The 23,702-nt window shown below is 42.3% G+C and overlaps 1 protein-coding gene across 2 annotated transcripts in view; it reads right to left on the reverse strand.

Moving 5' to 3' along the window:
• Positions 1-23,702, reverse strand: part of RPN2 (ribophorin II) — a 64,548-nt gene that overhangs the window by 18,295 nt on the left and 22,551 nt on the right. For both annotated transcript variants that reach the window (XM_032143064.2, XM_032143063.2), the window contains exons 5-9: positions 19,720-19,795; positions 18,786-18,920; positions 16,245-16,421; positions 13,511-13,629; positions 9,818-9,923 (exon numbers count right to left, since the gene is read on the reverse strand). In XM_032143064.2, the coding sequence (XP_031998955.1) occupies positions 9,818-9,923; positions 13,511-13,629; positions 16,245-16,421; positions 18,786-18,920; positions 19,720-19,795 (613 nt within the window). The remainder of the gene's footprint in view (positions 1-9,817; positions 9,924-13,510; positions 13,630-16,244; positions 16,422-18,785; positions 18,921-19,719; positions 19,796-23,702) is intronic.

The following is a 23,702-nucleotide window of genomic DNA, read 5'->3' on the forward strand; positions in this document are numbered from 1 at the left end:
TGAGAGAGACGAAGCTGCTTTGCTCAAAATCAGACCGTGAGGAAATGATCAGGCCTGTGTCAAGCTCAGGCACTCTGACTCAGAATCCACGCACTTCAGCATCTTGTTAGACAGCCATGGTAGTTATCTGTACTGTTCTCCAAGTACTCATTCTCCTTCTGAGCATGTGGTAGAATTCTCCTTCCCTGCCCCCATGGAGTCAAGTGTGGCCACATGATTTGCTTTGGCCAATGAAATGTGGGCAGAAGTGAAAGCTTTAAGAATCAGTGTGTGATTCTCTCTTTTCCTCTGACATGGACACAATGTCCAGATGCTTGCTCCTTCAGCCAGGGTCCTGGAGCAAAGATATCATGAAGCAGAGCCTCCAGTTGACCACCTAAAGAACCTAGCATGGGAAAAAATAAACCCTCGTTGTTTTAAGCCACTGAGATTGGGAGTTTGTTATAAGCACAAACCAATCCATGTTGACTTTTGAAGTGTTTGAATTCTGGGCCGGGCGCGGTGGCTCACGCTTGTAATCCCAGCACTTTGGGAGGCCGAGGCGGGCAGATCACGAGGTCAGGAGATCGAGACCACGGTGAAACCCCGTCTCTACTAAAAATACAAAAAATTAGCCGGGCGTGGTGGCGGGCGCCTGTAGTCCCAGCTACTCGGAGAGGCTGAGGCAGGAGAATGGCGTGAACCCGGGAGGCGGAGCTTGCAGTGAGCCGAGATCGCGCCACTGCACTCCAGCCTGGGTGACAGAGCGAGACTCCGTCTCAAAAAAAAAAAAAAAAAAAGTGTTTGAATTCTGTATCTCCCTTATAAACATCTTCACAAAGAGGGGCTAATGCCAATAAATGAGAAATTTTAAAATTAGATTAAAATCAATGTAAATATCCAAAAGAGACAGAAAACATGTTAAATTTCTGAATTAAAACCCAAGTTTGAATGTGCAAATTACGCAAACCCAAGGCGCTTTTATGTGCAAACAGATCTGTAAGCCTTCCAAATATTTGATAGGCTTGAATGTAACACTTAAGGAAATCCTTGCCAAATCCACTGGTTTATAGTCTAAGTCAGGATCAAGGAATAGAGATAAAGGGCTGGGCAAATAATTGAAGGAGAGCTTTGGCGGTTTTCTGAAATACCATATCGAGGTGTGAAAACCTCAAATCAAGGGCAAAGAAGAAAAATTAAAAAGAGATAAAGATACCTATCAAGTAATTCCTTCTAACAGCCTTCTTTCCTGCCTCTATAATAACTATTTTATGACAACAGCCTCAATTATCATATTGAATAGGGGTGTTCTGTTTTGCTTTAAAAAAAAAAAAAAACTGTAAAGGTTTATTACCAGAAGCTGTAAGGATATTACCATCTACTTTTGAATTCATAGCCACCTATGAATTCATAGCAGAACTATATTTAGGATCATTGCCTGTCATCGAGTCTAGGCAACTGGGTGAAATTATGGCAGTGGAGGAGGAGGGACGATGGCCCACCAGGTTGAATAGACACCCCCAAGAAGGGAGCTAGGAGCCTCTACTTTGGCTCTTTGGGCTCTCTGCTGAGTTAACAGCATTACAACTCACACAAGGCTCAGAACCAGAGCAAGCTTTCTTGCATAAAGCACAACCCACAAGTACTGACATCATTTCCATTGGAAAACAAACTGGAATGGAAGGCTCAGGCAAAGAAGTAGCCAGAGAGCTTTGATGTGACACCTGCTGAGAGCACTTTCCCCGTTCAGGGAATATACAGAGATGGCAAGAAATCCTTCCTGTCCCGTACACAAACCATAATTATAATAAATCAGGTTGCTGCTTTAATGGATGTACAAAGTGTTACGAAAGCACACAAGGAACTGTGACCCAAGTCTGCCCATGGGTGGCCCTGACTGGTGAGTAGGAAACATTCCATAGCAAGAAGACTAAGGAGGAGGCTTGATGGGCTTAGCAGCCCTCCTGGGAGAGGTAGGAGGATTAGCAATACTCCATGCTATAAAAATAATCTGTCTTCATAGTTAACTACTCTGCAATCTTCATCAACAGTAACTAGATAATTCCCTCATTATTTCTCTAACTTATTCTCTTAAGAACTCATTCATTTAATTTGTAAATGTGATCTTGAAATCATCATCCTACTGAAATGTCCATAAACAGGAGACTAGCTAAATAAAGAATGATACATGCATATTATTAATTACTATGGAGCAATTAAAAAGAACAGACTAGGCCGGGCGTGGTGGCTCATGCCTGTAATCCCAACACTTTGGGAGGCTGAGGCAGGAGGATTATTTGAGGTCAGGAGTTTGAGACCAGCATGACCAACATGGCAAAACCCTGTCTCTACTAAAAATACAAAAAAATTAGCCAGACGTGGTGATGCATGCCTGTAGTCCCAGCTACTCGGGAGGCTGAGACAGGAAAATGGCTTGAACCCGGGAGGCAGAGGTTGCAGTGGGCCAAGATCATGCCACTGCACTCCAGCCTGGGCGACAGGGCAAGGCTCCACCTCAAAAAAAAAAAAAAAAAGAATTGTGTAAAGTCTTCAGTGTCTCCTAATGATAGTGATAAGGAAGCTATCAGCTTTTAGGTTTTCACTTAGAATCCTGGCTGTAAACTCTCAGCAGTAACTGGCCACCAAGTCTTGCTAATCAGGATCCAGCTTCGTGTGTATTCTAAAGGCATCCTGAGCATCCCCAGACAATGCAGATACATGGAGTGAGCAAAGGGCAAACTGCAGTGAACTTGCATCATTCTTGGTTTGCTCTCAGCCCTAATTTTAAAAGGTTTCCTAAGTTACAGCTTTCATTGTTGCACATAAACACCCGTAGGGCTGTTCTTAAATAGGGAACAGTTTAAAACAAATCCTTCTGCTCCTAAAATCTCACTATAAATGGGTCTCTGGAAACACTCAAAAGAAAAGCATTTTTATGCTACTCTTTTAAAGCAAATTTAGAAATAAAAATCGTAACTTTTTCCAAAGCCCTCTTTTAAAGAGTTCAGTGTAGGATCCCTGTTGATTAGCTGCTTCTTCCTTCCAACTAACACTGCAGGATTCGTTCTTATAATAGGAAACGGACTTATTTCTCCACTTTAAATGCAGCTAAGCCTGCTTTACACTGGATCATGCTATTCCTTTCTTTGCCTGCACCACATGCCATATACATCTCAAAAAATGTTTTAATGCCAGGAAATGTAGTCTTTCTGCTGGGAGTAATAACACCCCTGTTTAGCTTATTACTGTCAAAAATGATGGTGCATTAGGGGCAATTAATGCTAATGAAAGCTTCCAAAACCCATGCTTCCCCTGACAGCCAGTCCAATGTCAATGAGGGCTATTACAGGACTTCCACACCAAACCACCGTTAATGCACTCTGACCAATGTCAAGCATCTCTTGGGAGGACAAACAGGACCCAATGACCTGCTCTGAGGCTCTAAGTGCGACTATTACTGAAATTACAAAGAAAAGTTGCATATACGGCAAAGGTCAAAGCCGACTCTCTCTCACACACACACACACACGCACACACACACACACACACACCTTTAATGTAATAAGGAGGAAGAGAGAAGATTTTGTAGTGCTTACTCCATCACTACGAAGGAAAAGGACAGCAAATGGCCTCAAGTGGGGGCTTATTATCATTGCATGAACAGGAGCTATTAGCCATTTCTGCTATTTTGTACTTAGATAATTTTTCCAACGATCACAGAAACACTTGGACAAACACCAGATTTGATGTTACAAAATGCCAAGCTGTTACAGTAATCAAGATAGTGTGGCATTGGCATAAGGACAAAAATACAGATTAATGAAATAGAATTATGAGTCCAGAAATCAACCCTTACATTTATGGTCAAGTGATTCCTACAAGGATGTATGTGCCAAGGCAATTCGTTAGGGAAAGAACAGCCTTTTCAACAAATGGTTCTAGGGCAAATGCAAAAGAAGACAGGACCCCCTACATCACACCATACACAAAAATTAACTCACAATTAATCAGAAACCTAAGGGTAAGAGCCAAAAGTATAAAATTCTTTTAAGAAAACATAGTAGTAAATCTTCTTAACTTTGGATTAGATAATGGTATCTTAGACATGACACCTAAAGCACAAACAACAACAAAACATTTTAAAACTGGACTTCATCAAAATTAAGATTTTTTGTGCCTCGAAAGACAACATCATGAAAGTGAAAATACAACCTTCGGACTGTGAGAAAATATTTGCAAATCATGTATTTAATAAGGAACCTCTAACCAGAGAAACTCTTACAACTCAATAATACAAAAAGATAAATAAAAGGAAATAAGAGGTATATAGATTGTAGAAGGAAGAAAAAAAGACCAAAAACATTTTTTTCAATGGACAACGGATTTGAATAGACATTCTTCTAAAGAAGATATACAAGAGCCCAATAAGCACATAAAGAGATACTCAACATTATTACCCATCGGAGAAATGGAAATCAAAACCATAATGAGATACCACTTTATACCCACTACGACAGCGAGAATCAAAAAGTCAGATAATAACAAGTGTTGGTGAGGATGTAGTAAAATTGGAACCCTCATACATTGCTGGTAGAAATGTAAAATGGTGCAGCTGCTTTGAAAACTTGTTAGTTTCTTGAAAAGTGAAACACCGAGTTACCATATGACGCAGGAATTCTATTCCTAAGCATATAGCTGAAAGAACCAAAAACAAGTGTTTAAACAAAAGGTTATATACAAATGTTCACAGCAGCATTACTCATAAGGGCCAAAAAAAGAGAAATACCTCAAATGCCGTTAACTGATAAGTAGGTAAACAAAATGTGATATATCCATACAATGGAATATTATTTTGCCATAAAAAGAAAAAAAGTACTAATACATGCTACAACATGGATGAACCTTAAAAGTATTATGTTAAGTGAAAAAACAAAAAAGCCAGACACAAAAGGTAACATATTGTATGATTTCATTTACACAAAATGTCCCAAATAGGCAACCACAGAGACAGAAAGCAGAAAGTAGGAAGAGAGAATGGGGAGTGACTGCTAAAAGATATAGCGTTGCTCTCCAGGGTGATAAAAATATTCTGGAATGGCATTGTGGCAAGGCTTGCACAAGTCTGTGAAAATACTAAAAACACTGGATTGCATAGTTTTTGTTTGTTTGTTTTTTGTTTTTCTAGCAGAGACAGGGTTTCACCATGCTGACCAGGCTGGTCTCGAACTCCTGATCTCAGGCGATCCACCTACCTCGGCCTCCCAAAGTGCTGGGATTATAGGTGTGAGCCACTGAGCCCAGCCTTTTTGTTTTTTTGAGACAAGGTCTCACTCTGTTGCCCAGGCTGGAGTGCAGTAGTGTGATCACAGTTCACTGCAGCCTTAAACTCCCGGGCTCAAGGGATCGGCTTGCCTCAGCCTCTGAAGTAGCTGGGACAGGTACATGCCACCATACCTGGCTAATTTATTTTTAAATTTTTGGTACAGATGGGATCTCTCTGTGTTGCCCAAGCTTGCCTCTAACTCCTGGGCTCAAGCCATCCTCCCACCTCAGCCTCCCAAAGTGCTGGGATTACAAGCATGGTGGCTCATGCCCAGCCTGAATTACATACTTTTAATTGGTAAATTTTATGGTATGAGAATTATACCTCAGTAAAGCTGTTATTAAATCAATAAATAAAAGCTAAGTCTTGGCCGGGCCTAGTGGTTCGTATCTGTAATCCCAACACTTAGGGAGGCTGAGGCGAGGCAGATCACCTGAGGTCAGGAGTATGAGACCAGCCTGGCCAACATGGCAAAACCCTGTCTCTACTAAAAATACAAAAAAATTAGCCGGGCATGGTGGCATGCACCTGTAATCCCAGCTACTCGGAAGGCTGAGGCAGGAGAATCACTTGAACCCGGGAGGCGGAGGTGGAGGTTGCAGTGAGCCAAGATCATGCCACTGCACTCCAGCCTGGGCGACAGCAAGATTCCGTCTCAAAAAAAAAAAAAAAGCTAAGTCTGGAAGATAAATTGCCAGAGTTCTGAAGGGCCTGCAATGTGGAAAAACATCTTTAGACCACTCCATCCTTTTCTTCCTCTAAGTGATGTTAAATGGAAACCAAGCACTGAAAAAATAAGATTCAGGCCAGGCATGGTGGCTCACACCTGTAATCCCAGCATTTTGGGAGGCTGAGGCAGGCAGATCACAAGGTCAAGAGATCAAGACCATCCTGGCCAACACAGTGAAACCCCGTCTCTACTAAATATACAAAAATTAGCCAGGCATGGTGGCGCGTGCCTGTAGCCCCAGCTACTCGGGAGGCTGAGGCAGGAAAATCACTTGAACCCGGGAGGCAGAGGTTCCTGTGAGCCAGGATTGCGCCACTGCATTCCAGCCGGGTGACAGAGCGAGACTCTGTCTCAAAAAAAAAAAAAAAGTAATAATATTTAGTTTTCACCCATAAGGAGTTCTCAGCCCAGTGAAAAAGCAATGCAGGTGGTGGTTCACGCCTATAATCCCACTACTTTGGGAGGTAAAGGTGGGCAGATTGCTTGAGCCCAGGAGTTCGAGAGCAGCCTGGGCAACATGGCAAAACCCAGTCTCTAGAAAAAAATACAAAAATTAGCTGGGCATGGTGGTGCATGCCTGTAGTCCCAGCTACCTGGGAGGCTGAGGTGGGAGGATCACCTGAGCCCGGAAGGTCAAGGCTGTAGTGAGCCATAATCACGCCACTGCACTCCAACCTGAGTGGTAGAATGAGACCTTGTCTCAAAAAAAAAAAAAAAAAAAAAAGAAAGAAAAAGAAAAAGCAATGCATATAAACATATAAACAAACAATGGTAATATAATGCAATAAGTACAATTATAGACAGGGTGTAAAATACTACAGCAACAAAACTGAACTTCAGATAGACCGAAGCCTTAAATATAAGGGGGAAAACAACTTTAAAACTGTTCAAAAGACACTGGAGGGCCAGGTGCAGTGGCTCACACCTGTAATCCCAACACTTCGGTGGGCCAAGGCAGGAGGATCATTTGAGGCCAAGAGTTGGAGACCAGCCTGGCTAATATGGCAAAACCCTGTATCTACTAAAAATGCAAAAATTAGCCAGGTGTGGTGGCACGCACCTATAGTCCCAGCTACTCGGGAGGCTGAGGCAGGAGAAGCGAACCCCGGAGGCAGAGGTTGCAGTGAGCAAAGATGGCACTACTATACTCTAGCCTGAGTGACAGAGCAAGACTCTGTCTCAAAAACAAATAAAAATAAAAAAAGAAAACATTGGAGAATATCTTTTTGACTTTGGGGTAGCACAGGACTGTTTTAAAGAAGATACAAAAAACAAAGTCTAGCAAAAAAACTTATATTTTATTTACTTATTTTTTTGAGACAGAGTCTCGCTCTATTGCCCAGGCTGGAGTGCAGTGGCGCGATCGCAGCTCGCTGCAACCTCCACCTCTCAGGTTCAAGCGATTCTCCTGCTTCAGCCTCCCAAGTAGCTGGGATTACAGGTGCGTGCCACCACGCCCGGCTATTTTTTATATTTTTAGCAGAGACAGGATTTTGCCATACTGGCTAGGCTGCTCTTGAACTCCTGGCCTCAAGTGATCCGCCTGCCTCAGCCTCCCAAAGTGCTGGGATTACAGGTGTGAGCCACCTCACCTGGCCCTAGGAAAAGACATTTAAATTAGGCTTCATTAAAATTAAATTTTGTGCTTCAAGAGATGCCATAAAGCAATTCTAGGGGAAGATATCTGATGCTCACAACTAAACATATATCACTCCTAAAAATCAGTAATAAGACTAACAAACCAAAAGAAAACCAGGCAAAGATATAAAACAATTCACTAGAAAAGAAACCTAATTGGCTAATACAAAAAAAAGATGTTTAACTTTACCAGTAACCAAGGAAAGACATTAAAACAAGATACCTTTTCACATGCATCAAATTACCAAAACCTAAAAATACCAAATATTGGTACGAATATGGAGAACAGAGCAATTTGGTGACTGTAACAGCAAAACACTCATGGAAAAGACAATCAGAGGTGGAATCAATAGGACTTGGTAACTGACTAGAAGGTAGAAGTGAAAAGAAAGGAAGGGGTTAAGAACTGTGAGGTATAAGCCTGGCATTTAAGATAGACTGGAAGTACAGGGAAGAAGAGGTTTCAAGAAAAAAAAAAGAAAAAGAAAAAAAGAACTTTCCTTTTAATATGTTCAGTTGCAAATAAGTCCTCTTAACGTAGGAAACTAACATTAAAAGAATGTGGATTTGAAAGGATCAAGGCACATGCTACAATAATTTCTATCCATAGTGAACGGACTAAGATCAGATGTCTCATGCTAAAAAGGTCAACACATGAGGTGGAGAGATTCGAGTTCCAGAAAACATCTTCCTTTCTGCCAAACTTTAAATGCAAGTGTTGAATCTACCTATGGGAAGTAATGCCTCATTTTTGAAAAGGTCAAACTTTCTAGCTGTTACTTCTGTCATTAAAAGAAAGCTAGTGTCACAGGAGCCAATTTGAGGAGCTCTCCAAAGGCCAAACCTAGGATAAAATGAGCAACAAGATAAATGAGTCATGGATCACAAAATAAATATCCATGATGCAATTATTGTAAACATATGAATTACAGAAAATATATTACATTATAAACATGTTATGATAAAGAATTATGATAGTTATAAATAATTAAATAAACAGGATAAAAGACAGTTATTTTCTTACAGTAGAATTCCAATTTTAAAAATGTAGAAGGAATGAAAGAGAAAAACACTCTTTGGCAAACACCACAGTAATAACTATTACAGACAAGATCATTAGGATACTTACAGAGTCTCAAAGTATCACCCCACAAGACACTTAAATACAAGCAGAAAAATAGCAACTTTACAGCAGAGAAACCTAGCACTCAATCACCTTACTCAAGTGATCAAGGTTAACATGACCTGTAATGAGACATATCAACATCAGATACTTCTTGTTCTGGGTAGGGCGGAGCATTACTTTTGGGATAGAACTGCGGAAAATGCATGACCTGAATCTGATCATGAAGAAACATCAGACAAACACAAACTGAGAGACATTCTACAAACTGAGAGCCAGTCCTCTTCAAGTGTCAAGGTCATGAAAGACAAAGAAACCATCTTAAATTGGAAGTAAGAAAGTAGGAAAATGTGTCACTCATCTTAAATAAACTTCTATCTAAAAAGATTACAATGAAAGCCACCGTGCCAGACGGGGTAAATTTCAATTAGCTGGGAAAAATACTAATGTGAACTACCTCACTCCCACAAAGCATCAGGTAAATAAGGCTTTCTATCCTTAAAGCTACTTCGATCTTCAACCCAGCTAGAGTTAGCTAAACATCTGAAACACAGTTCATTATGAAAGAATACTGATTTTCTTTTCTCCTTTACCCAAATAGCTTCATTATAGTGTTATGTATGTGTCATTTGGTGCTTTTTGTCACCTATTTGGCATCAAGTACTTTTCTAAACCCACCAAAGCCTATCACACAAAACACTTTAGAGTTTAAGCCGCAGTAGAATTATGTGTGATTTTTATTTTTTCTACTAACTAAATTTCATGTAAGACAGTAATGCTAAATTATAATGGAAAATGAAAAACTTACAAATAAAAGAAAATTCACTATGACCAAGTTCTTGATTTATTGCCTTAGCTACTAAGTCTGTCAAATAGCAAAGACTGAATGCAGCCCTCGCTCCACATAAACGCATTAGCTTGGTTGTAGAGAAAAGTCAATGCACCAGACGATTAATACTGTGTCAATTTGGCCATTTCCTTGGATACACTAACATGGCAATGGGAAGGAAAGAAAAACACCTACCTCTACGGTATTTGCAATATACCGGTTGTCACCTTCAACTTTGACAAGGAAGTCATAATAACCACTGGAAAATTTGACGTTCATGAAATTTAGTTCAAAAACATCCCTGTTAAGAATGACAACGGGCTTAGCAAGAACTCAGGTAGGAAAGTCATGGATATAACAAACAGGAGCTACGAAATGTCTCCTGGAGACTGTCCAAAGCTAGCCAACCCCTTACCTTTTTGACTTCCCACCCCACTTGGGCAATCTCATGCTTTTTATTTTTTTTTATTTTGAGACAGGTTCTCACTGTCACCAGGCTGGAGTACGGTGGTGCGATCACAGCTCACCACAGCCTCAAACTCGTAGGCTCAATTGATCCTCCCACCTCAGCCTCCCTGGTAGTTGGGACAGCAGGCATGCACCATCATGTCCAGATAATTTTGCAGTTTTTTGTAGAGACAGGGTCCTGAGATCAAGTGATCCACCCACCTCAGCCTCCCAAAGTGCAGGCTGGGGCGTGAGTCACTGTGCCCGACCCTCATGCTTAATCACAGATTGGCATGTGGAGAAAAGTATCTAAAATGAACACCCCTAGGTTTCCAACGTTTTCTTTTCCTTTGTTACTCCCACCACTCCTAAAATTCAAACTCCTGGTAGCTTTCCACAGTGTAATGTAAAATTGAGAAGTTTACAATATGATCCCAATTATGTTTCACAATGACAACAACAAAAATGTAGAGGAAAATACCCCAAAATGTACAAAGAGGTTGGTGTACGATAGTATAATTGTGGCTAATTTTTTGGTATGATTTCTACCTTTCCGTGTTTTGTGAATTTCTCAAAAAGGACATATCTTACTTTTATTAAAAAATATTTATTTTTATTTTAAAGGGAAAAAAAGGTAGAGAATTCCTAACTCTAACTATATAGTAAAATCTCAATGTCTTTTACCACTCCACTGACACTCCTAAAAATGATTTTGCTTTTTAATTTCACATATTGCCTATGTATCCTTATGATTAAGAAATGCATTTTCTCTCTAAAATTGAAAACTCCTTATCTCAATAACTTACTACCTAATTTAACACTTCAAAAAGTTCCATATAAGGCCAGTGGCTCACACCTGGCACTTTCAGAGGCCAAGGCAGGCGGGTCACTTTAGGTCAGGAGTTCGAAACCAGCCTGGCCAACATGGTGAAACCCCATCCCTACTAAAAATACAAAAAAAATTAACTGGGCGTGGTGGCGGGTGCCTGTAATCCCAGCTACTTAGGAGGCTGAGGCAGAATTCCTTGTACGCGGGAGGCAGAAGTTGCAGTGAACCAAGATCGCGCCACTGTACTCTAGCCCAGGCAACAGAGCAAAACTCTGTCTCAAAAAAAGAAAAAAAAAAGTTCTATACAATTAGCTGGGAAAAACACTAATTCATATAAAAATTGACCCTTAATTTTTTTCTTTTAGAAAGAGGTCTTACTATGTTGCCCAGACTGGTCTTAAGATCCTCGGTTCAAATGATCTTCCTGCTGCAACCTCCAAGTAGCTGGACTACAGGTACCTGCTACTGTGCCCAGCTTGACCCTTAATTCTTTGTTTTTGTTTTTGAGACAGTCTCCCTCTGTCACCTAGGCTAGAGTGATATGGTATGATCACGGCTCACTATAGCCTAGACCCCCCAGCCTCAAGCGATCCTCCCACCTCAGCCTCCCAAGTAGCTGGAACTATAGGCAAGCCACCATACCCAGTAAATTGGGCCTTAGTTTTTAAAAAATTACATAGCAATAATATGCAGCCGTTAAAAATCATTGTAAAGGCCGGGCATGGTGACTCACGCCTGTAATCCCAGCACTTTGGAGGCTGAGGTGGGAGGATCACCTGAGGTCACACGCCTATAATCCCAGCCACTAAGGAGGCTGAGGCAGTTCGAGACCAGCCTGGCCAACATGGTAAAACCCCATCTCTACCGAAAATACAAAAATTAGCTGGGCATGGTGGCAGGTGCCTGTAATCCCAGCTACTTAGGAGGCTGAAGCAGGAGAATCATTTGAAGCTGGGGGGTGGAGATTGCAATGAGCCGAGATCACGCCACTGCACTGCACTCCAGCCTGGGCAACAAGAGTAAAACTCCGTCTCAAAAAAAAAAAAAAAAAATTGTAAAAGAATATTTAATCCTATAAAAAAAGTTTCTGGCACACTGTTACATATAAAGCATATCTTGATTTTTTTTTTTTTTTAAATAAAGATGGAGCCTCACTCTGTTGCCCAGGCTGGAGTGCAATGGTGCGTTCTCAGCTCACTGCCAACCTCCGCCGCCCAGGTTCAAGTGATTCTCTTGCCTCAGCCTCCGGAGTGGCTGGGACTACAGGCGTGCGCCACCACGTCTGGCTAATTTTTTTGTATTTTTAGTAGAGATGGGGTTTTGCCATGTTGGCCAGGCTGTTCTCAAACTCCTGACCTCAAGTGATCTGCCCACCTCAGCCTCCCAAAGTGCTGGGATTACAGGCATGAGCCGCCACATCTGGCCCCCATCTCTAGTTTAAAAAAAGGCCGGGAACAGTGGCTCACGCCTGTAATCTCAGCACATTGGGAGGCCGAGGTGCATGGATCACTTGAGATCAGGAGTTCAAGACCAGCCTGGTCAACATGGTGAAATCCCGCCTCTGCCAAAAATATAAAAATTAGCCAGGCGTGGTGGCACGCACCTGTAATCCCAGCTACTCGGGAAGCTGAGGGAGGAGAGTCACTTGAAGCCGGGAGGTGGAGGTTGCAGTGAGCCGAGATCACACCACTGCACTCCAGCCTGGGTGACAGAGGAAGACTCCATCTCAAAAAATAAATAGATAAATAAATAAAAATTACAGATGGGGTCTTGCTATGTTGCCCAGGCTGGTCTCAAACTCCTGGGCTCAAGCAATCCACCTGCCTCAGTCTCCTAAAGTGCTGAGGTTACAGGTGTGAGGCCCATGCCTGGCCTTTAATTGAATTTTTTAAATTTATTTACATACATAGAAAAAAGACTGTCAAAAAAAAATTATAAAATGTTAGCAAGGCCGGGCACGGTGGCTCATGCCTGTAATCTTAGCACTTAAGGAGGCCGAGGCAGGTGGATCACCTGAGGTCAGGAATTCGAAACCAGCCTGGCCAACATGGGGAAACCCTGTCTCTATAAAAATACAAAAAATTAGCCGGGTGTGGTGGCAGGCACCTGTAATCCCAGCTACCTGGGAGGTTGAGGCAGGAGAATCGCTTGAATCCAGGAGGCAGAGGTTGTGGTGAGCTGAGATTGCACCATTGCACTCCAGCCTGGGCAACAAGAGCAAAACTCTGCCTCAAAAGAAAAAAAAAAAAAAAGTTAGCAAAAGTTATCTCTGAATGGTAGCATTATGGGTGAGTTATATTTTCTTTTTTTTGTGCTTTTCTGTATTTTTCCTATAACATCATTATTTATCAGAAAAAAATCAGTAAATATTAAATTTTAAAATAGCTACTTATGTCACAATGACAAGACAGAGCCAACTAGAAATAGAGAATGAAACAGTAAAACCAAATAATCTTCATTTTAAAAATCATTTTCTTATATTCGACTATAGGCTTTTGATACCAGTAGATCAAATGTACCTAATTGGAACGTATTAATCTGTTACACTGGCTGCAGGGTAACTTTCCAAAACAAAGAGGTCAGTGCCCCGCCAAAATATGATCAGGACTTACCCTACAGGGGTGAAGGATGTCTTCTGGAGGACAGTGGCTCTGGAAGCAACGGATTTAGCATGTTCTAGTTTAACAGTGGCCTGAGTCAGAGGCTGAGACAGAACATTGGTGACTTGTAACTAGAAATAAATAAAAAATTATTTGTTACAACAAAGGCTACAGGAGCAGAGAATTTTGTTTCTGGGGTGCTTTATCTATAGGTTGTAAGCGCTGCAAGACAGCAAATCTGCTTCGGGAAATCTTCACTGACCTTGGGTCTGCTGCCTAATCCTAAAGTGGATTATTACAGGCGTGAGTCACCACACCTGGCCAATATATTTCCTTCTTTCTGATTCCCTATTCTATCCACTCTACTACAGAATCTTTAAAAGAATTTATCAGACTGGGCATGGTGGTTCATGCCTATAATTGCAGTGCTTTGGGAGGCTGAGTCAGGAGGATCACTTGATGCCAAGGAGTTCAAGAACAGCATGGGCAACATGGCAAGACCCCGTTTCTACCAAAAAAAAAAAAAAAACAACACGCTTTTTTAAATTAAAGAATTAGCTGGGCATGGTGGCATGTGCTTGTAGTCCCAGATACTCAGGAAGTTGAGGCAGGAGGATTGCTTGAGCCCAAGAGTTAGCATGAGCTATGATTGCGTCACTATACTCCAGCCTGGAAAACAGAGGGAAACCCTATCTCTGAAAAAGAAAAAAAAAAAATGTCTCAACCAGACTGAGTGCAGTGGCTCATGCCTGTAATTGCAGTACTTTGGGAGGCCAAGATGGTAGGATCACTTAAGGCCAGGAGTTTGGGACCAGCCTGGGCAATACAGTGAGACTCTGTCTCTACTAAAAAAATAATAAATAAATCAGCCAGAAAAATACTTTAGGATGGTATCAGCAATGGGAAAATTAAAGAAATATGGATAATATTAATAACTATCATTTGTTGAAAGTCAACTATATGCATATACCGGGCCAGGCCCTTTACATATATTCTCCTATCAATTGTATGACACAGAGAGAATAATCCTTATTGCACAGGTGAAGAAACAAGCCACAAGAGGTTAAGGGACTGCCAAAGGTCACATGGCCAGTTAAGCAGTTGAGCCAGGACTCAAACCATCTATTTAGCTTCAGAGTCAATTCTTTTTCCACTTTGTTCCCTTAGCCCCTCTTGACTCACAGAAAACTATGTTACTCAGGTTACTTTCTACCCAAGTCTTTGTTGAGGGTATATGAGTTGTATGTAGGGAGAAAATGGGCACTTTTGAAGAACAGGGTACTCGCTCAGGAGGATATCTGCAGGGGCCACCAAAGTAGAACTAATGGGACAGACAGGACTGTCGTAAGTGGAAACCCAACACTTAGACATAAATAAAATGCTAATTTCTCATGAAGATCTTAGCTTATCACTGGTTCCCAAACAACAGCAACAAAATGCCTCATTTGAGATCAAAGTTCTAAGCGTATTCAAGATCTGTGCATGTGCTCTGTTCAAAGAGTTAACACAAAGGAGAAGTCTATGCTTACTGCTGAGTGAAAGGGAGGACTGTGCTATAAAGAGGCAAAAAGATATCCCATCAGGACCAGGGAAAAAGAGAACTGATCAACCATAAGCACCAGAATTAATGGACAATTAAAACAGCTGTCGTAAAATAATATATTTAGAAAATTTGGATACTGGAGGAAGTCTACGCTGCAGTGGGCCATGATCACACCACGGCACGCTAGCCTGCGCAACATAGTGAGACCCCGTCTCACAAAAAAAACAAAACAAAACCAAAAAAATATGAAAAAGAAAGTTTGGTATTGGGAAGTGCATTTTAGATGCAAGACTTCTCTATACATCTGGAGTTATAGACCTAGAAATGCAATATTCCTGCACTTACTGAAAGCCCGTATTTTTTTTTTTTTTTTTTTGAGATAGGGTCTCACTCTGTCACCAGGCTGGAGTACAGTGGCGCAATCTCGGCTCACTGCAACCTCTGCCTCCCAGGTTCAAGCAATTCTCCTGCCTCAGCCTCCTGAGTAGCTGGGACTACAGGTGCACGCCACCACGCCCTGCTAATTTTTGTATTCTTAGTAGAGATAGGGTTTCACCATGTTGGCCAGGATGGTCTCAATCTCTTGACCTCATGATCTGCCTGCCTCAGTCTCCCAAAGTGCTGGGATTACAGGTGTGAGCCACAGTACCCGGCCAAGCCTGTACTATTTAAAATCCTCTAGGGAGAGGTCAGGCACAGTGGCTCATACCTGTAATCTCAGCACTTTAGGAGGCTAGGAGTTCAAGGCCAGCCTGGCCAACATGGCAAAACCCCATCTCTACTAAAAATACAAAAATTAGCTGGGCATGGTGGTGTGTGCCTGTGATCCCAGCTACTTGGGAGACTGAGGCACAAGAATCACTTGAACCCAGGAGGTGGATGCAGCAGTGAACCAAAATCATACCACTGCTCTCCAGCCTGGGCGACAGAGCAAGACTCTGTCTCAAAACAAGAAATTAAAATTAAAATTAAAAATCCTCGAGGGGAAAAAAAAATTTTTTTAATAGATTTGAAGGGTTCTGTGGCTAGTTCACCCAGTGGTCATGTCTCCATTTCAAGGCTCAGGGAAATGAGCCTTGCCCTCCATTTAATGGGTATGTCCTTGTAGGGGCTATAATTGGCTGTGACCATAGTCCAGATTTCTGAAAGCCTTCCACTAGGAATGACAATCAGAGGGGCACACTTTGGGCATGGATGTCTTACCCGCAGGATAGCCTGTTCATGAGTGTCGGAAGCAGAGCCCTCGGGCACAACCACAACTGGCACGTGGTAGCGATTATGGGAGAGCACAGCAGCTGCAGAGGCCACACTGAAGGCTTCGGAGAGGGACTCGAAGTTCTTCTTGCTGAAGATCGCATTCATCAGCTGGATGACCTGATCCTGAAAGAAATGCAAAATGCAGCTGTTTCTCTTCCTCTGCTGGGAAGGCGGGAGGGCCACTGCTGTAGAGGAAAGTCACCCTTATCTGTTTCAGGTGTTCACATGGGAGGTCTTTTGGTCACTGATCCAAATTCGTAGATGGAGAAAACGCAAATATTCTGCATTTAAACTTAGAACTTGGATGTGGTTTTTTTTTTCCATCTTCCATTATAAACTGAAATTCATGATTTGTCAGTTATTTAATAAGTGCTTACTATACAGGCCAGGCACGGTGGCTCATGCCTATAATCCCAGCACTTTTGGAGGCCAAGGCGGGTGGATCCCTTGAGGTCAGGAGTTCGAGACCAGCCTGGCCAACATAGTGAAAAACCCCGTCTCTACTAAAAATACAAAAATTAGCCAGGCATGGTGGCATGCGCCTGTAATCCCATCTACTCAGGAGGCTGAGGCACAAGAATTGCTTGAACCTAGGAGATGGAGGTTGCAGTGAGCCAAGATCGCACCACTGCACTCCAACCTGGGTGACAGAGAAAGACTCTGTCTGAAAAAAAATCATAATAATGCTTACTACACAAATGCAGGGTACTTCCAGATAACTACTGAGATACGAAACTATATTATGAAATATATATAATAGTAATTATTTGTTAAATGTCTATATATGCCAGGCATCATGATAGGTGCTTTACATGCATTAACTCAAATTTTGACAAAAATTATAAAGGATTGCTATTATCAATGTTTCCCAAAAAATGAAACTGAGGCTAAAGGAGGCTAAATAACTTCTGCAAGTTACCACAACATTAACAAGACCAACATTCAAATGTAGGACTGTTTGTCTCCAAAGTCCTTCTACAAGAAAATCTGTTCTTTCCTGATTCTCATTACCCTCCCAGCAAAGCTACCTTTCCTCCTAACCTACTTCTACGTAGTACATTGAGGCAAAGTTTTTATTTATAAGACCAAACTTTATAGCTAAAATGTACATTAAAAAGAAACTAAAATAACTCTCCATTAAGAACTAATGGGCTGCTTAGAGGAGAAAACTAAAAGCAATTTTTTAAAAAAGTGGAACCTAAAAGGCATTATTAAAATTCTGGAGGTTATTTGCTTAGGAGGAAACATTTTCCCCTTCAATCAGTTTTGTTTTTTTAAATCTACCATCCAACAAAAGGGCTCTCTTGTTCCTGACAGTGTTATTCACAGTCAACATGAAAGAATTTTCTTTAATTGGACCAATTACAATTTTCCATCACTACTCTGTTGACACGTTAAAATGGGTGACTGTTCACCAGAATTGTTGTGTCAAAAGCAGTGACAGCGAAATTACTCCGGCCAAGTACCTGGTTAGCAGCAGCTTGGAAATAAAGGAAGAAAATGCTTAAGTTGTATAAGTACAATATCATTAATTCATCTACTTTACTGTGTATAGGACAATCAGCAAACAATCTGTACCCTAAGACCCCACACTCTTGCACTTTCACCCATAACAGAAATTAAAAGGGAGTATATTTCTAGACCTCCTACACTTAGGACAAAGGAAGAGACACAAAAAGAATGCAAACACATGAATAACTTATTTGACCATATGGAGAAAATATGAAATTAATTCCAATTATCCAAGACAGATAACTATTTACTTAAAGAAACTTGGCACAAAACTCGTAATGCATAAAGAAATGAAAATTCTCACTTAAAACCCAAATCTCTCCTCCTAAAATTTAAATAAAAGCAGCTTGTATTTTAAGTACTTTAAGGGCTGGTAACTTCTCACAAACAAGGGGTACAAAGACGGTCCTACTCAAAAAGACTTCCCACATGCATTCCAACTGAAGGTTCTTTCAGGTTAACAACCTCCTCTTGAGAAAAAGAATGAACTCTTGGCGGATGTGTGATAGACACACATGCCTCTCAGTGAACTATGTCCATCAGCAAAGATTAGCTAAGATTTAGCCGTTGCTGAGGATAAGGGGGAAGGGAGGAGAAGCAATTGTGAGCCCAGAGAAGGATTTGAATGGGCCACCAGATTGGAAAGCATTGAGGCGACAAGCAGAAAGGGGTACTGGGAAGAAAGGGAGATGAAACAGGAGTAATACACGTGGCTTCCTTGATACTACCTCGTGACATGTACATACCCCATTTAAAGCAAGTGTGGTTTGTTTACACGTCTCCCTCACTAGCAACCCATTTCTTGAAGACAGGCATTACATCTTTCTATTTCTCATTCTTAATCTCTAACCCAGGACACTGACTGACAACATCCCAAGGTACTGTCTGAACATTCCTCTCTGATAAAAGCCATCCTTAGCAGATACAGCTGATGACCCCTTTGGGTTTCATGCCTGAAAATTGTTAGATGGGTACCTCCTTAATGGATGGCTCAGTCCCCACATGATCCATGAGCTTGTAGGTGGCAGCCACAAATAATGCTGTTGTTTCCAGTCCTTCTTCAAACTGGAGATACACGCCCCCGAGTTCATCCAGGCGAGCAACAAGGTCCTGCCATAACAAAACAGAAACATGCTGGATGTCAAGTAACAGCAGAAATGAGAGGCACAAACCACTGTCAACCCCACTGCAGACAGCTTCGTGACATCTCTCACTCTAAATCTGAAGACCATCTATCTCAGTCACTTAATACTTTCTCAAAAATGGTGCTTAGGCAGAGTAAAGTATATCAAACAGACATTTGAGGAGAGCACTATCTTCTGCAGTTCTGGGAGGGCTCCTTCCTTGGCCCCTTGTATGCAGGCCCAAGCCCAGGAGTCATGGCACAGAAGGCGCCAGCTGCTTTGGGTGGAAAGCCAGTGTGGCCCAGGCTGCTGTGCACCCAGGAAGCATCATGACACAGATGGAGTCTGTGGCCATCCATTTGAATACAACCTACAAAGCACAGCGTTTCCCCGAATTTCTTAATGCTCCAAAAGACAAAGAGAGACATACTGCTGTCCTAGGCAACCAACGTGCCTGTGAAGCATCCAGTGAGAACACCATCAGGACTGCTTGTCACCCCTGCCAGGCAGTCCATGAAAGAGGTCCCAGAGGAGCATGATATTCTGGGCAAAGGCAAGGATAGAGCAGTAATAAAAACCACAGTCACTACGTCCTGAGGACCTATTATGTAATAGGTACAAATATTTCTCAGGACACAATACCTTAATACAAAGAACACAAGTGTGCCATGGATATAAGAAGCAATGTAACTGGTCATAACAGATCATGCATGGCTATCTGCAAGATTCTTCTGCAGAGTGTCAAAGATAGGAGCTGGGAGATGCATTTGGCAAAAGATTCACACCTCAATCTCCTCCACGATGCTTCTCAGGTCAGCCTGCTGGGACAGGTGGGATGCTGTCTGCAGAGCCTGGACTGTTCTGGAAGGTAAAGAGTAGAACCCCAATGAATGTCAAGTCTTCTTTCATCCACTCACCCCTTCCCGTACTTGGACACTTTCACAAATATCCCACTCTTGTTCTTTAGAAGTACAAGTTGGTCTCAGCCTTTAAGGAGTTTACTTACAATCCAGTTAGGACAGGTGTGACAAAATCTGGAAAAGATCATCACAGCTGAGAAGGCAACCCAGGCAACAGAACTGGCAAGAAGAACTGTGGGCATTGGGCTGGGCTCAGTGGCTCACGCCTATAATCCCAGCATTTTGGGAGTCTGAAGCAGGCAAATTCCTTGAGCCCAGGAGTTCAAGACCAGCCTGGGTAACATGGTGAAACCCCATCTCTACTAAAAATACTAAAAATGAGCCAGGTATGGTGGCGTGTGCTTGTAGTCCCAACTACTTGGGAGGCTGAGGCCCAGGATGCAGAGGTTGCAGTGAGCCACTGCACTCCAGCCTGAGCAATAGAGTGAGACCCTGCCTCAGAAAAAAAAAAAGAAAAGAAAAGAAAAGAAAAGAAAAGAAAAGATTGAAGCAAAATTCACATAAAATTAATCATTTTAAAAAGCAAACAATTCAGGGGCGCTTACTACATTCACAATGTTGTGCAACTACCACCTGTCTAGTTCCCAAATATTTCCATCAGTCTAAAATAAAACCCATTGGTTGAGCACGGTAGCTCATACCTGTAATCCCAATACTTTGGGAGGCCGAGGCAGGAGGATCACTTAAGCCTGGGGATCGAAACCAGCCTGGGCAATATAGTGAGACCTCATCTTTACAAAAATTTAAATATTAGCTGGGCATGGTGGCACATGCCTATAGTCCCAGGTACTCAGGAGGCTGAGGTAGGAGGATCACTTGAGCTAGGGAGGTTGAGCCTTCAGTGAGCTGTGATTGCACCAATGCACTCAACCTAGGTAACAGAGTGAGACCCTGTCTCCAAAAAAAAATAGATAAAACCCACTGAGCAGTTTCTCCCCATTGTGTCTCCCCTTAGCCCCCAGCAACCAGCAATCTATGTTCTATCTCTACGGATTTGACTATTCTGCTATTTCATAGAAATGGAATCATACAATCTGTGTCCTTTTATGTCTGGCTTCTTTCGCTCAACAGAATGTTTTCAAGGCTCATCCATGTAGTAGCATGTATCTGCACTTCATTCTTTTTTATGGCTTATTCATATATTTTTATCTATAATTCTGGAAGATAAGCTTTTTAAGATGGAACATGATAGATGTATACATGTAAGACTTATTAGATTCTATTATCTTAATGCAGATAATTTGGAAAATATAAACGGTGCTTTTCTGGGTGAAACTGGGAGAGGAGAGGCCCCCTGGTGGTTAAATGGACTGCTGCTTCCACCCCGAATGGTTTCCTAATTCCTAAGAGATGACTGGGCCCTTGTGTAAAACTACCACTTACCAAGTCAATGTGTCAGGGAATGTAGAGCAAGAATCTGTCTGCTTATGTCAAGATCATAACAATTTAGATTCTCTCCATGGGAAACTAATTCCATTAAGATGACAAGTTGGAAAACAGCAGAGTCGCAATTTACAGAGAGACAAGCCCCAGAGTACTCAACGACACCTATGGGATGCTTGTTGTTATCATACGCTTGAGAAAATGAAACCTGAATTTCCAAACGAGACAAAAATCACACATCTGCCCGTGATAAACGCTGTGCTCAGAAAAGGCAGTTAAGATAGCCTAGAAAGAACTTCTCAATCAAGATACCATTTTTTTCTCTTAGGAATGAGAGAGTGCTGTGCTGGTAACAACCTCAGAAGTTTTAGAACGAAATTAATCCACTGAGTTTTAGAAAGTTTTGTTACTGGCTTTAATTACCTATTCCCCAGCCAGCAATTTCTTTTTCTCTGGAGCATAGTACTGTATTCAAACACTAAGAAAGCAGATCTTATCTTACTAATATATAGCAGATGATTCAGAGAAATTGATTTATGACAGACTACAATGAGATCTTCTCAGGTAGTTCATTCAAACCTACAAGTATTTTCTTTCCATTCAAGACAAGTTTACAAACATACACTTCCCAGAAAAAGCCCATTTAAATATAGAAGACCCACTCAGAAGAGTTCTAATTCATATCAGATTGCCTTTAATAGGGCAAATTAGTAGTAATATAAGGCATCCTACCAGTTGGATTTCACAATGACCCTATGAGACATTCTCCAGGTTTGCATATGAAAACACTGAGGTTTAGTGGGGCTAAACAACCCACTCATGATCACAGAGGTTGAGTAGAAGAGTGGATTTGAACACAGTTCTTTCTGCTCCAAAGCATATATTCTTCCTACCTATAAGCTTTCTACAAGACAGCAGAAACACAAAAGTATAGTTTCATCCTTTATTAACTCCGTTGGGTACAGACCATGTGCCAGGCTCTCTAAGCACTACAAATAAAGCTTATGGCTGGGTGTGGTGACATGTGATTATAGTCCCAGCTACTCAGAAGGCTAAGGTGGGAGGATCGCTCAAGCCCAGGAGTTTGAGGTTGTAGTGAGCCTTAAATATGATCACATTGCACTGCAGCCTAGATGACACAGTGAGACCCTGTCTCAAAAAAAAAGCTTATGATCTAACATACAAATAACAACAACAAAGGAAGTAACAAACTCTCTAAGAAGGAGGACCTGTTTGTTAGGGACCTAACAAACAAATGGTCTAGAAAAGGAACTCCGTTTCCTACATGCCCACCAAGAAACAGGCACTGCACTAGAGTCTTCACACCTATTATCTCACTTAAGCCTGTCAGTTGCTCTGATGTAAGAATTGTGGGTTTCATTTTAAAGACGAGGCTCAGAGAAGTTAGAAATTTGGCCAAAGTCAGACAGCAAGGAATGAAATAGCTGGTGTTCAAACCTAAGTCTGCCTGACTCCAAAGTGGACGTACTTCCCTTGTACTTCTTCCTGGGGTTCTGGGGTTTTGAGGAAGGGGATTTTCCTTTCTGCTTGGAGGGAAATGGGAATTTTTTTTGTAGAAGGTAGCATCAAGGTAAGGCACAGGCACTAACAGTGGCATCATGGCATCAGATGATGGTGACTGGAGAAGCATTCCCCATGAGGGATTATGAGCAGGTACCAAAATATGTCACCTGAAATCAAAGGCCCAAAAGGGCCAAGCACTGGACAAAGTGTGTACAAAATGTCAGCCCTAGAGTCACTGATGACTGACCATGTGAATATAGGGAGGGTGTGAGGAGGACAGAGAGGGAATGTCAATTGCCTGTGAACTCTGTCCTTAACAAAGCTTTAAGTTTAGAGAAAATCTGGTTGTTAGCAAAAAAAACAAAAAACAAACAAAAAAACCTGGGAAACAGCTTCCTTCCTTCCTTCCTCCTTCCCTCCCTCCTTTCTTTCTTTCTTTCTTTCTCTTTCTCTCTTTCTTTTTCTTATCTTCCCTCTGTGGCCCAGCCTGGAGTACGCTCGACTCGCTGCAGACTCCCTGCGTCCGGCTCCCGTGATTCTCCTGCCCTGGCCTGGGATTGCCGGCGCGCGCCACCACCCCTCCCTCGTTTTTCTCCTTTGGCTAGAGGCGCGGTTTCGCCATGTCGGCCAGGCTGGTCTCCAGCTCCTGACCTCGAGTGGTCTGCCGGCCTCAGCCTCCCGAGGTGCTGGGACTGCAGACGGAGTCTCGCTCACTCGGTGCTCGGTGTTGCCCGGGCTGGAGTGCGGTGCCGTGGTCTTGGCTCGCTGCAGCCTCCGCCTCCCAGCCGCCTGCCTTGGCCTCCCAGGGTACTGGGATTGCAGCCTCTGCCCGGCCGCCGCCCCGTCTGGGAGGTGAGGAGTGCCTCTGCCCAGCCACCACCCCGTCTAGGAAGTGAGGAACGTCTCTGCCCGGCCGCCCATCGTCTGGGATGTGAGGAGCG

This window comes from Hylobates moloch, unplaced genomic scaffold, assembly GCF_009828535.3.
Source record: "Hylobates moloch isolate HMO894 unplaced genomic scaffold, HMol_V3 SCAFFOLD_21, whole genome shotgun sequence".
In the NCBI taxonomy this organism is placed as follows: domain Eukaryota; kingdom Metazoa; phylum Chordata; class Mammalia; order Primates; family Hylobatidae; genus Hylobates; species Hylobates moloch.